A 13,689-nucleotide genomic window follows, 5' to 3' on the forward strand; every position below is an offset into this window, starting at 1 on the left:
CTTTGCTGGTGATCTTTCCCCCTGGCCCATGTGATACCCAGCATTGGCAGACCATGGCACCCAGAGAGTGTTTGTAGAACGAATCTGAGACATGACAGGCATGGAGTAGACACCCCAGACTCATGCTCAGGGGCCTCTCTTCTCTTACCTGAGGATTAGCTGCAGTGGGAATGAGAGCCTGGTGGGCCCGAGTCCCTGGGCACAGATGCAATAGAAAGAGACAGTTTTAGAGATAGGCAGAGTGTTCTTTGCTCAGGGTTGGGATTCTGGGGGTGGGGGAGGCTGGGGGGGCTGGTGTGTTCTGAAGCCTCCTTCCGGTGACTGCTGCTGGCCTCCCATACAGCCCAGAAGTGTTCCCTCCTACTCCAGGTCTCTGCTCCAGACAGGATGGGGTACACTCAGCTCTTACAACACGTTGGTGTTAGCTAAGATTTTGATCCACTAAATGGATCTTAGTGCTTCCTTTTACCGTTTTTTATTTTATGATTATTTTTCCTGCATGTACGCCTGTGCACTGTGTGCATATACTACCCACAAAAGCCACGGGTATGGGAGGCTCTGGAACTAGGCCTGCAGACAGCTGTCAGTGGATGCTGAGAACTGAGCCCAGGTCTTTAGCAAGAACAAGTGCTTTTAAACACTGGGTTGTCTTCCTAGGACTTGAGTCTCCCTCTAGTCCAGACTGGCCTGGAACTATTTGGCCCAGGCTCAGCTGGAACTTTTTTTTTTTTTTGGATTTGATTTTTTCAAGACAGGGTTTCTCTGTATAGTCCTGGCTGTCCTGGAACTCACTCTGTAGACCAGGCTGGCCTCAAACTCAGAAATCCGCCTGCTTCTGCCTCCCAGAGTGCTGGGATTACAGATGTGCGCCACCACCACCCGGCTGGCTCAGCTGGAACTTAGAGAGGTCCTGTAGCCTTAGCCACCCAAGGGCTGGTACAAGAGTAAGACGCAACAGTCAGCATGTGTATATCCTAAAAAGGATACTCAGGATTCACCTCCATTGATGTATGTAGCTGGACTCACTTGTGCTGTGTGGTTCCAGTGGTAGAGCGTCTTACTGACCTCCTGCTGTGGGCACACAGATCAGATGGGTGGAGTTGTGCACTTGCCGTCCTGGCCAGGACCGGGTTGGGGGAGGCATGCTTCGGGCCGTGCAGTCATCACCTGGCTCCTGTTCACAGGCCGCCACTGCCCAGCAGATCCCGATATCCCTTCACACGTCTCTGCAGGCCCAGGCACAGCTCGGGCTGAGGGGTGGGCTCCCCGGCTCCCAGTCCCAGGAGATCTTCAGCTCCCTGCAGCCTTTCAGGTGAGATAGCCCAGGGTGTGTGCTGCTCCAGGGCCGTGGACTGGGTCACTAGATGTTCTGCACTCCTTTCCAGCGTACTTTCCACAGACTGCTGGGAGTTCCTGTCCCCTCTGCCGGGTCTTCTTCTCATACCCTTCCCTCTCCCATTGCCCCCACTCTCCCCCCCATGCCCCAGTCAACCCTTTCTGTACACATGATGGCTTCAGCCTTGGGCATCACTGGGTCTTCCTGTCACAGCTTGGGCATGTTCATGGTCCCCTGGTCAGCGATATCAGGATAGTTCCGGTCCTCTGAACCATTCTCTGGGGAAGCAGGGCTCTTCAGCAAGTCCTCGGCCCCTGTGCTCATCGGTGTTGGAAACTGTGTGACTTGCTCACCTGTTCCTAACCTCCTTCATCTGGCCTTTGCAGGTCTCAGGTGTACATGCACCCCAGCCTGTCACCACCCAGCACTATGATCCTCTCTGGGGGCACGGCCCTGAAGCCCCCCTACTCTGCGTTTCCCGGCATACAGCCCTTGGAGATGGTGAAGCCACAGTCCGGCTCTCCCTACCAGCCCATGAGCGGAAACCAGGCCCTGGTCTACGAGGGCCAGCTCGGCCAGGCTGCCGGGCTGGGCACCTCCCAGATGCTGGATTCCCAGCTCCCACAGGTCAGTTCGGTTTGTCAGTAGTATCCTCCGTTCTTGCCTCTCAGGTGCGTGCTGATGTTCTACTGTAGCTCTGAGTAGCAGACTCACACATCCAACAGCACTGCATTCTGCTGGCTTCTTCCTCTAGAGCTCTGTTCTAAAGATGTCTGCGGCCGAGATGTTGGGGGTAGGCCTGGGAATGGGCAGGCGCCATGTTTGTTCCTCCATCCCTTCTAGTCCCCACTCGAGCCCGAGTCAGCCGGCTGGGCCTGCCCTCTCTGTATGTTGGAGCTTCCCTTCCCCAAACTGTACCCTTCACTCCTCAACCTCAGGCCCTGGGTGGCAGCCAAGGACCTTGCCCTCTGTCAGGCCGCTGGCTTGCTCTCTTGGTCCATGCCCGCCCGAGTGTAAGGATTGCGTGTGCTCTGCTTCTCTAAGTGATAATAATTCCCCGAGCTCTCTCTGAGCCCTTTGACCCAGCCACTCTGGGGCCCTGCTCCTCTCCCCACCCTGTGGCATGGTTTGCTTTCCCCCTGGAGTAGACCGTCAGAGGCGCGCACACGCTCTGCCTCCATCAGTCCTACCTCCTAGTGGCGGCCGCCACTGCCCCCCCACCCCCCCCCACCCCCGTCGTATCCTCCTCTGTCCTCCCCCATGGCAGCCTCTACCACAGCGGCTTCCTTTCTCGATGCCCCTCGTCCCACAGGCGCCCTGGCAAGTGCTCTTTTCTCTCTGTAGAGGGAGGCTCTTCACTGAGGGACCTACACTGCACTCTCAGCCACCCCATCACAGTGTCACCCAGGGGCCCCTGACTCCTAAAATCATCTTCAAGATGTTTTCCCTGGCTCTCCTGTCTCCTCACACCCTCGTCCTCCCTTCCCCTGCCCCCATCTAATTGTGGGTGTGCCTTTCATTCCTGTCTTTGCTCTCCTCTCTGGTCACTGTCCTCTGAGCACTGCTCTGCCCTGGGGTGATTTCTTCAGCCTTGGGTCCCCTCTGGCTGCCCAGCATCACACACAGAGCCATCCTCACAACCCTGCCCTCTGCTGTGCTGGATCTGCAGGGTCTTCCCGTTGCCCTACTTTTGCCCTACTTTTACCCTGTGCAGTAGGTGCAGCAGCCCAGCCTGTCCCCTGCCCAGGCAGCGTTCCTGCCTGTACCCTGCTCTGTCCCTGCTGTGCTCTGCTCTGAGGTCCTGGTGTCACTATAAGTCTCAGTGATGTGTTTCCAATAGATCCTTCTGACCCTCCACTGTGGACTCAAGCAGGGAGATGAAGAGGACAGTGACTGAGAGACCCAAGTGGCCCAGCTCTGCCCAGTGCTTACCCTCGCCCGCCCCCCTCCGCCCCCCCCCCCCCGCCCCCCCGGCTTATTCTGCTCTTGGGCCCTGTGAGCTCTGCTGTTCTGCTGTCTGGCATCCTCCAGAAGGCTCTCTGAGACTCCAGTTTGGTCTTTTCTGTCATCATTGATAAAAAAAATCTGTGGTTCCCATCTTTGTGCCACACAAAGGGATGCGAGGCCAGGCTTCCTGTGCAGCTGTCATTTGGGGAAGCTCCATGCCGTCGAGCCTGCACTCTCAGTGGCACCCAGCTCTGTGCAGCACGTCACATACACTGCTCTGTCGGTGCCCCTGCTCGTGTCTTGACAGTGCCCTGTGGCTTCCCCAGCACCCTTTGTTTAGTGAAGAGTCCAAGGCTTGAGGCCACACAGCCTGCACGTGCAGAGGCCCCTCAGGAGTGCTGCGTCCACTTTCAAATGCATGTTTTAGCTTTCTCCCCAGTGTCCCTTCTGCCTCCTGACTGTCCTGTCACCTGTCACCCAACAGCTAACTATGCCACTGCCTCGGTATGGCTCCGGGCAGCAGCCTCTGATCCTGCCACAGTCCATTCAGCTGCCTCCAGGACAGAGTCTCTCTGTCGGAGCCCCTCGGAGGATTCCTCCACCTGGCTCCCAGCCACCAGTCCTGAACACCAGCAGAGAGGTAAAGCGGGGCCCAGAGAGGGGCATCGTGCAGCCCGAGCCTCTACCACACAGTGACTGTAGAAGGGCAGGCCTCCAGTCTCTCACACTGCGAAGGCCTCAGTCTCAGATGCCAGATATTTCTTGCTTATGTGTAAACTAGTCAGGAAGACAGGCATTGGCGTGCGCCAGGCAGCAAGGAAGATACACACCCAGTGTCCTGGCCAATGGGGAGGAGCCTCATGGAGCCAGGTCACGTGAGGCTTGCTGTGACTGCAGTCTGGGTGGCTGTGCACAGAGCAGCTAGTCCCCGTGGTTGTGCATACTTGCCTCTCCTGTCCTTTCAAGGAAGTCTTTGTGCGGCCTTGAACACGCTTTAATCCTAGCACTCAGACCTGGGGATCGGACTTTGAGGGCAGCCTTAGCTATGGAGTGAGACGTAGTCTCAGAAAATGACTAAGCCCTAAGCCTCCCCTTGAGTCCGGGTGGGGTTGGGGGTCACTGTGGGCTGGGCCGTCTCTGGGCTGCTGAGTGACTCTGTTGCTTGGCCGCTCTAGTCCACCCAGATGGAGTTGAAAGGCTTCCACTTCGCCGACAGTAAACAGAATGTCCCCACCGGAGGCTCCGCACCGTCCCCGCAGGCTTACAGGTAGAGATGATCCCGGGGGTGGGGCTTATTGCTGAGTATTCCAGAATCACTTCAGAGAGCCCGTGGGCCCAGGGAAAACGGTGGAAGGCATTGCAGCTTGTTCCCCTCTGTGTCCCTGAGTGTTCCTGAGGCATCCTTGTGATGTGGTCATGTAGTAGTTACTGTGGCAAAGTGAGTCCTAGGGAAACTGCTTCTAAACTACAGAGTGAGACGCTCTGAAGAGTGAGAACTTTCTGGGGTGGCAGCCACAGCCCCACGGTCTCACATCCAAACTCACCCTCTGACCCCTGTTAGAGAATTTCTTAAAGCTGGGTGTGGGTAGCCTTTCTTCCCAAACCACAAACTGGTGCCCACTGTTGGCTTCCTTGGTACGGGTTTTCTACCTCCAGTAACCATCAAGGGTCTTCTTGGCTTGATTCAGGGGTGTCTGTTGGATCATGGCAGGGGCTCTGGATTCCCTCTTGTTGGGTCACGGGTGCAGCCCTGGGCCTGGGCCTGAGCGAGTATACAGCCTGATACCTTGTGTTTAAGCACTGAGTGAGACAGACAGACAGACAGATCTGTAGAATCTTCTAGAGGTCACCCAGCAGCACTCTGTGTAGGTAGTCCTTCCGTCTGTGCCCACTTTACTGACAATCACCTGACAGTGGTGTGCTGGGCTGCAGCTCCTCCAGGCCTGCCCTTCAGGCACTGAGTGAAGTGAAGGCCCCTGCGTCTGTCTTACGCTCTTGCTGTTGTGGGTTTTGTGTGTGAGTACATTCTGTTGTGCTGCCATTGCCTGGCAGAGGGCCCATACAGCAGGGCCGTGTGAAGGGAGGACAGGAGGAAGCTTCAGGAAGGCACACAAACCATAGTCTGCCTGCGCAGTGCGGAGCAGAGTCTGGCTCAGGTTGTGGTGGGAACAGTCTTGAAAGAAACTGCGCACTCTATCCACAGATTGAAAATATCTGGGAATGGGAAGGGACTGAAGATGATTTCTTGTTATCATTTCTAAGCAATGCAGTATAGCTCCTGTCTACATAGTATGTGTAAGCAGTCTAGAAAGTATCTTTTGGACTGGAGAGATGGCTCAGCAGTTAAGGGCACTGACTGCTCTTCTGGAAGTCCTGAGTTCAAATCCCATCACCCACATGGTGGCTCACAACATCTTTTTTTAAAAAAAGGATTTTTCTAGTATATAGGAGGAGCTGGGAGTAGTGGTCCAGTAGAGAGTGCATGCACACTTAAACTCATCAAGCTCTGGGGTCCATTCCCAGAACCAAACAAAAAACAAAAGAACAGGGGGCTGGAGAGATGGCTCACTGACTGCTCTTCCAGAGGTCCTGAGTTCAATTCTCAGCAACCACATGGTGGCTCACAACCATCTGTAATGAGGTCTGACGCCCTCTTCTGGTGTGTCTGAAGACAGCTGCAGTGTATTCATATAAATGAAATAAATTTTTAAAAATAAATAAGAGCCGGGCTGTGGTGGCGCATGCCTGTAATCCCAGCACTCTGGGAGGCAGAGGCAGGCGGATTTCTGAGTTCGAGGCCAGCCTGGTCTACAAGTGAGTTCCAGGACAGCCAGGGCTACACAAAGGAACCCTGTCTCGGGGGGGGGGGGGATTTAAATAAATAAATAAGTAAATAAGTAAATAAATAAGAATGGCCTCCATAGGCTCATATTTAAAAAAAACAAAAACCATGGCTAGGTTACATATAAATACCACGCTAACTTTCTGTGAGGAAACCAAGGGGCTGCTGGATATGGAAGACACCAATGTCTCTTGGTGACCAGAGGGATCGCTATGATTCTGGTGTAGTTCCCCCAGAATCTTCAGGAAATGGGTGACTGAGACACACCTTGCAGAAAGGAGTCCTCAGTGGGAAATTCAAGGCTGTGCTTTGAAGCCATGGTGGTGTCTAGCACTAGACAACCCCGTCCCCAAGAGACTCGCTGGCCTCTGCTCACTACTTTGTCTTACAGAAGGCCTTTGTCATCAGGAAACATCTAAGGGCCCTGGGAACTAAATGTGGTCATAGATCTCTCCCTTTCCCACAAGTGAGAACAAGGCCACCCCTGGTATACCTCCTTGGAAGCTGCTACGAGCCTTCATCTGGACACTGCATCACTGGTCCAGACTCCACAGCCAGAGGAGCACTGGCTATCTTCTCACAGCCAGGGCTGCAGCTCCTCCTGGGTGTGTCTCCAGGAAGTGCCAAGGGGCACTGTCGACCACCCTCCTCCCCAGTTGCATTCTTAGCTGTCTGCTTTCTGACTGCTAAGGCCTCTGGCCAGAGGGCCTCCCTGCCTCAGTCGGCCTCCACGTGCTGCCTCCCTGCCTCAGTTGGCCTCCACGTGCTGCTCGGCATTGACTCCATCTGTGGTGACAAACATGCGTATTCTCAACCCTGCCTTTGGTTTTTTCAGGCCTAGCTCTGCTAGCCCCAGTGGGAAGCCCTCTGGATCAGCAGTTAACATGGGCTCTGTGCAGGGACACTACGTTCAACAGGTAGAAGATGGCTTCCCAGACCCTGCAGCCTGCCTCCCAGCGCCACAGGAAAGGGGACTGTCCAACTGATGGATGGTTTTATTAAGGGAAACATGCCCTACTGCTTAGAGCAGGGCCACCTGAGTTCCTCCTGGCAAAAGCACTTCTCTTGATGGGTGTTTAGATCCTTCCTTGTCCTGCAGAGAAGGGAGGAGCCTTATTCCCACAGGAGGAGATGCCGGAGGTGTACTGTCTATTGCCAGCCACTTATGGCTGTCCTGGCGCTCTAGGAGACACGGTTAGGCCTGGGTTAGCTCAGAGGCTGGGTGTGTGTGCGTGCTAGCTCTAGTGAGTGCTGTGGCATGTCTCTGTCTGCCTGGGTGGGATCATAGACAGGAGATAGCCTCCCCACTTTACAGTAAGGATTTCTCTGTGTCTTCCCTGTAGCCCTTTTCTCTTCCTCTGTAAAGCTGGCCTGGGACTTCAGAGCTCAAGACCTTGGTCAGGCCTGGGACTTAATCAATTTGTCACTGAGAGGTGGAGATGTAAGGGTAGTGGCTCTCCTTTTGCCCCCCTTTCCCAGTGTTCCTTGGAGGTGACTGCTCCTGCTGTGGGGTGGGTTTCTAACCCTTTCTCCCACAGCTGAGGATAACTAGCATGTGTGAGGCCCTGGATTCCAACCTCAGCTGACAAAACAACAAAAACCACCCAACAGAGTTTCCCCCAGAAGTTAGACAAGTGAGGCTACCCTGTGTAGGCCACTGCTGTGTGAGCTGCTGCTGGCTAGTGCATTTGCAGCCCTGAGATCAGACAGGGGCCTGGGGAAAGGTGGTTATTCAGAGACACTCTGGATGGGGGCTTGACTGAATCGTTCGCCAAGACCTGGGAGATCCCAGTCAGCTCCATCCCTCTACAGATGGGTGGGCGCCCAGGCCCGAGGGGTGGATTGGTCTGCTGAAGGGGCTGTTTGCTTGCCAGTGGCGCACAGGGTGCACTGATTGGAAAAGGCCCTTCCCATCAGCCTTGGGACCTGAAATGTTCACCAAAGATGTGCTACTGATTCTCTGTGGAGGACTGGGAGACTTACCGCCTTTCTGAATCACTGCACCCTTGGGTGGGACCAGGGCAGTTCTGACTGTACACCAGGCTCTTCCCTGGGCTTGTGAGGGTAGCTTTTGGTCTGTCGCTGGAGTAGGAAGGGCGTGGTCGCTACACATTTTTCCCTGCAGTCACTTTGGTTTTCCTCTCCATCTGTCCTAAGGCAAAGCGAGTGGATGAAAAGCCCGGCCTGGGAACCGTGAAGCTGCAGGAGGCCGCTTCTGCCACCTCCCAGATGAAGAGAACCGGAGCAATCAAGCCTCGGGCAGTCAAGGTGGAGGGCAGCAAAGCCTGAAGGTGCCTGGCACCTCTTGCCTCACCCAACAGGGATGGTGCACACACCCGCCCGGACAGCCGCCACCTGGGACCTTGCCAGATCCACCGTCCCACTGTCCTACCACCTGGCCTGGACAGAGCTCTCTTCCACTCCTGAAAGCTCCTGAAAGTTCCATCGTCAGCCAGCCCGCACCGTGGATATATGGCATTGACCTGCTTGCTTTGGTACAAAAGAGCAGCCTCCCTCCCTCCCACCCCTGTGCCCGGTGACTGTGGCGTGCGCCTCCAGTGCAGTGCAGACCCGCCCATTCCCTAGACACAGTGGTTTGGCAGCAGGGTCATTTTAGCTGGAGGCTTTTTGTTTTAAAAAGCAGCTAAGGTTTTTACAAAGGGGAAATGAGAACAAAATGCTAGCTACGTCTGTATAGCTGAACTTTTCTATGGTCCTCGCTGTCCTCTCTGCTGTCCCCAGTGGTCGCCTTTTATCTCTGTCCTGTTTGACATGTCACAGCGCTACCTTAAGAGGTGATTCTTAAGAGTCACACACACACACACACACACACACACACACACACACACGCACGCACGCACACAGGTTGGCTAACCTTTGAGGTTTAGAGGATGTGACTGGGCACTCTGGTTGGTCCTTAACCACCTTAGGCACTGTGAAGTTGGTATCTGAGTTTAGTTCCAGCCCCTGGCCTGGACTTAACTTTTCAGAATAAGAATTATCTGTTCTGGGCCCTTTTGCTGTCACTGGACACCCTGAGTATTGCGCACCAGAGGAAATGTGGAGTTACAGTCACTATTTTGTAATCCAGATTGTCCCTACTTGGGGACTGTATCTAAGACTCTGTGCTGTAGCCCTCCGCGTGGCTGTGTCCCCCACTCAATTCCTTTCCCTCTTGAGCCTGCTGTGTCCCTTGGGATCCCTGTCCGTCCACCCCTCACAGCTTATCACCAAAATCAATGTAAGGACACAGGTGAACACCTATTAGTTAAGTTTGCAACGGGGAAGACTATGGCACAGTCAGCTTACGTCCCTCACTCCTGGGAACAGGGCAGGGTGTTGGGGGTAGGGTTGCTAAGCAACAGGTGTGTTACCCTTCCTTAGAGAACTGGACAGGGTCAAGGTAGACATGGCCTGCAGGGAAGTCTATTCAGCCTCCCTGAGGAGGGTGGTGTCTTGGAACTGCTACTTGCAGGTTTTATGAGAGTTCCTGTGTGCAAGGCTTCTTGCTTTCACTAAGAACAAGGACATTTTCCTACCGCTCAAAGGAAAATAAAGGGGGATTTCAGGGTGCTCAGCTGCCGTTCAGGATCCCCATTTCATCACCCACCTGGGGATGTTGTAGACTGCCTGCTTCAGAGAGCTCACAGCTGGTGGCAGGGCTGGGACAAGTGTGTGGGTCTGTCCTCAAGTGTCACCATGGACGTGAGAGCAGAGAAGCACCTTAGGAGCGCTGAAGTGGCTTCGCCCTGCCTAGTTGGTTGTTAGAAGGAAGCAGAAGTCTGCTTCCCCCCCCCCCCCCACTGACCCCAGCATTACTGGGCAGGGCGGTTAGTGGTTTCATTGCAGCTGCAGTCCTCCGTGCCTGCCTGCCTGCCTCTGCTCCACCCTTTGCTCACTTGTCCCTGCCCATCTCTCTCTCCTCTTGCATCCCTCAGAAGCACTGCCCGCTTAGGAGTCCCTGGCACAGATCTGTCTGCGCCCTATCTGCTCTCCCACCCCCACCCCCACCCCCAGCCCCGGAAGTGTCTGGTTACCGTCCCAGTGATGATTCCTCTGCCCCACTGCCAAGCTCTCCCTGATGAGTCTCAGTCAGTAAAAGCCACACACAGTCACCTCTAGCTGTCCTCCTTAGAAATGCGGCCAGACCCACCTCACCTATTGCTTGGTGGGCATATGTGTCAAAACAAGCAAACATTTTCTCCTTCAGACTTTCACAGGATGCTGTTACAAACTCAAAATGTGCCCTATAGGTGAGCCTGCTGTCAGGATGGCAGTACTCCCTGGTTAAGAAGGAATTAGGAGGTCACCTGTTTTCAGTCCTTTCTCTCACCCTGTATCTCCCTCCTGCCTCCCACCCTAAATAAAAACAAGAAACACTAGAATTTATTTATATGTATTGATGTTGTAGGTCTAGATGGACAAGAAGTAAACGTCGCACTGCTCTGTTATATGATGTCTGAATCCCTCTGTGCAGGAAAGGCCAGGGAATTGCATGTGAAATTTGCTGTGCTCATCACCTCTGTGATCTCAGCTGTGGGCTCTACCCCTCTGAGAGGCACATTTGCAACTCTGGGGACAGAGGGCAGGCTTCAGGCCAAATGTCCCTATCCCACAGAAGATCTGATCAAGCCAAGTTTTTAGTACAGAGGTGTTTTAAGGTGCAATATCTCTTCATGTGGTTTTTAGAGTCAAGCTCAAAGTGTAATAGGACTTGGGCCTTATTTTGGTTTCAAACCCCCATCTTTAGATCACACATAAAAACAGGAGCGTCTGTCAAGGTGCCATGGCCTTTGGTGGGAACAGGTAAAGCCCAGCCCCTGCCTTTTCTGCTGCTGAGATGGGTGGAGGTGCGCAGAATCTTTGACTCCTGCCTGCTGGAGTCACCTCCTACTGCTGGTGACTTTGGTACCACTGGTGGTGAAATCCATGGTTTGGCAACCAGGACTCTTGATCTGTCTGTCGGTCCTGATGCAGCACGCAGCATCTGTCCGTGAAGACTTCTGCCAACTGCATTTAGTCTGGTCTCTTAACAGTTGCTTTCCTTGTCTGGTTCCCAAATTTACATTTCCAAATTCAGAGTTCACAGAACACTTCTGGGTCTAAGTTTCCTTAAGGGCGATAAAGGACGATTGCAGCACACACCCAGAAAAGCTGGTTCATTCCCAACGCCGTGCTTGCTCTGCTGCTTCTAGAGATACCTAGGTAACAATAGCAACCTTCTAGAGATACCTAGGTAACAATATCAACCTTGCTGTCCTGTCTTCTGGAGCCACCTTCCAGATGGTCAGGGATAAAGTCGTGAATGATTTGACACTTCAGGGCCCAGGGCACAGAGTGTGCCTGCTGAGGCCATGAGGCACCTCTGGCTAAGTCCATCCCCACCATCCACTGGGGATCTCCACCTGCCAGGGACCTGCATGTTACCTTTCAGGTCCGCCTTGCCCTCATTTCCAGTAAGTCTGGGCTAGAGGGTCTGTTGGGAATCTTTCACAAGCAAGGGCACAGAAGTCTGGCTTCTGTATTTGATGAATGGAAAAGCCAGCTCTGTTGTGAGATGGCTCTAAGACAAGTTAGGTCATGTGGAACAGAATGACCAGTGTTGGGGACAAGCACAGTCACCCTGCTGTGCTCTCCACTAGGCCTACCAGCTCTGACTGGTGATCTTCCAGGCACATGCCACCTGCAGCTCCCAGTTGCCTGCTTCAGACCTGCAACATCCCCAGGCCCCATCTTTGGCATGTCACAATCCTGGAGCCACAGCTCCTGAGAAGGCTCTGTGCAGGCTCTGTAGTGGAAAGGGATCCTCTGCCCTCCCTCTGCTTCCCACCTCATACCTTTTATAGAAAAGGATTTGGGGGATTGTTCTTTTTTGAGGGTCCTTTTGTTTTCTTTTGCTTTTCTTTCAGCCTTCCCTCTCTTTCACTCAGACCAGCTATTTGAAAGGGCAGCCAATGCTAAAGGCGTACTGTGCAGCTTGGTTAGACGTGATGTGGGGGACCTCTTCGGATGGGAAATGGAATCGTGAATTCACCCTCCCTTCCCTCCGGGTCAGTCCCTGTTGTTTCTCCTTTCAAATATGTGATTGTACTAGGTCTTTCCATATGAAAGAACTCTCCTTATTTAAATAAAAAAATAAAGGCAGACATGCTTTCTCCGGTTGTGTCAGTCTTCTGTCCTTGGAAGGGTACTGCTGCTTCACAGCTGCCTGGGAAACAGAGTGGTCAAAATACCCTGGGGAGTGCATCACTATGCTGTGGTAGGGTTCCAAGGACAGTCACCTAGGCAGCCACCTTCAGAACAGCTTTTTTATATGACCTTTGCCTTTGTCTTCCATGAATGTATTGGTTATTTTAAAACCTTAAGGCCAGGCGGTGATGGCACACGTCTGTAATCCCAGCACTCTAGGAGGCAGAGGCAGGCGGATTTCTGAGTACAAGGCCATCCTGGTCTACAGAGTGAGTTCCAGGACAGCCAGGGCTGTACAGAGAAACCCTGTCTTGAAAAAAAAAACAAATCCAAAAAAAAAAACCCCAAAAGCAAACAAAAAACCTTAAGACAAGAGGCTAAAGATGTTCTCAGTGTGGAGGGAAGGGGACTTGGGGAAATGGAGCAAGGTAATTTAGCAGGGACCAAAACACATGGCAATCTGTCCTTCAAGATCTCTGGGAAGGCTAAGCAAGGGAGGGATTGCCGATCATACAAATTAATATATATTCAAAGAGATTAGTTGGTCTTCATGGATTTTTTTTTCTTTTTCCTGGGTCTGAGGGACCCCTACCCTAATGGGGGCTATGGTTAAGGTGCATCCCCTGTGGGCCAACCCATGCACATCCCATCCTGTACTTCCTATCTGGGTTTCTATAGGAACAATTGGAGGACTGCAGTGTATGTCTGTGGAAGAAATTACATCTGGGGCAGGAAGAGGTCGGGGATTCATCTCAGGCTTTGTCATCACCAAGGTCTGGCTGGAACCTACCATCTGGACAATTTATCAAATGTCCTTTGTTAACCCTATCTACTAAAGCAGGGTGGTGAGCATAAAACACTACCAAAAAAAAAAAAGAAAAAGCCAAAGGCAGTTTGTCTGAGAAACCCCAATCTCTTAAGCAGAAGCCTCTTGCTACTAACCGGGCAAGGGTCTGAGTGGTAGCATCCATTATGGGCCCCACCCATAGCTCAAAATTTCCTGCAAGCCAAGATCCTCCTGAAGTTGTGTGCCTACAAGCTGTCCTAAAGCACCAGCATGGCTTACAAGCTCAGACTAAACTTTTGGGGCCCAAAGAGCTCGCTCTCCAAAGATCCAGGGCCCTTTCTTTGCAGGAACTTGGTAAATCATGGTTAAACAATGAACAAACAATTCCGTGCATTCTTATCTAACTCCTTTTATGTGTGTCTGCATACCACTTGACTGCCTGGTGCCAGATCCTCTCAACTGCTGTTCCAGAGGATTCTGAGCTGTCACGTGGGTGCTGGATATCGAATCAAGGTCCTCTTTAAGAGCAACCGGTGGTGCTCTTAACCACTGAACGATCGCTCAGCCCCTTTGCTACAGTCTTAAACC

The 13,689-nt window shown here is 53.0% G+C and overlaps 1 protein-coding gene and 1 non-coding gene across 10 annotated transcripts in view; both read left to right on the forward strand.

The window, feature by feature from the left end:
• Prrc2b (proline rich coiled-coil 2B) overlaps positions 1-12,280 on the forward strand; it is an 84,782-nt gene extending 72,502 nt beyond the window's left edge. For 6 of the 9 annotated variants that reach the window (XM_052182147.1, XM_052182149.1, XM_052182150.1 and 3 more), the window contains 6 exons: positions 1,185-1,312; positions 1,723-1,963; positions 3,768-3,923; positions 4,459-4,550; positions 6,961-7,042; positions 8,283-12,280. In XM_052182147.1, the coding sequence (XP_052038107.1) occupies positions 1,185-1,312; positions 1,723-1,963; positions 3,768-3,923; positions 4,459-4,550; positions 6,961-7,042; positions 8,283-8,414 (831 nt within the window). In that variant the 3' untranslated portion in view covers positions 8,415-12,280. The remainder of the gene's footprint in view (positions 1-1,184; positions 1,313-1,722; positions 1,964-3,767; positions 3,924-4,458; positions 4,551-6,960; positions 7,043-8,282) is intronic. The other 3 variants (XM_052182152.1, XM_052182153.1, XM_052182154.1) reach the window with 1 other exon arrangement.
• Positions 3,154-3,237, forward strand: LOC127686514 (small nucleolar RNA SNORD62). The gene has a single exon (XR_007978137.1). It is a non-coding gene; the product is annotated as a small nucleolar RNA SNORD62 (small nucleolar RNA).
• Positions 12,281-13,689: the final 1,409 nt, after the last annotated feature.

The sequence above is a fragment of the Apodemus sylvaticus genome, chromosome 5 (genome assembly GCF_947179515.1).
Source record: "Apodemus sylvaticus chromosome 5, mApoSyl1.1, whole genome shotgun sequence".
Lineage (NCBI taxonomy): Eukaryota > Metazoa > Chordata > Mammalia > Rodentia > Muridae > Apodemus > Apodemus sylvaticus.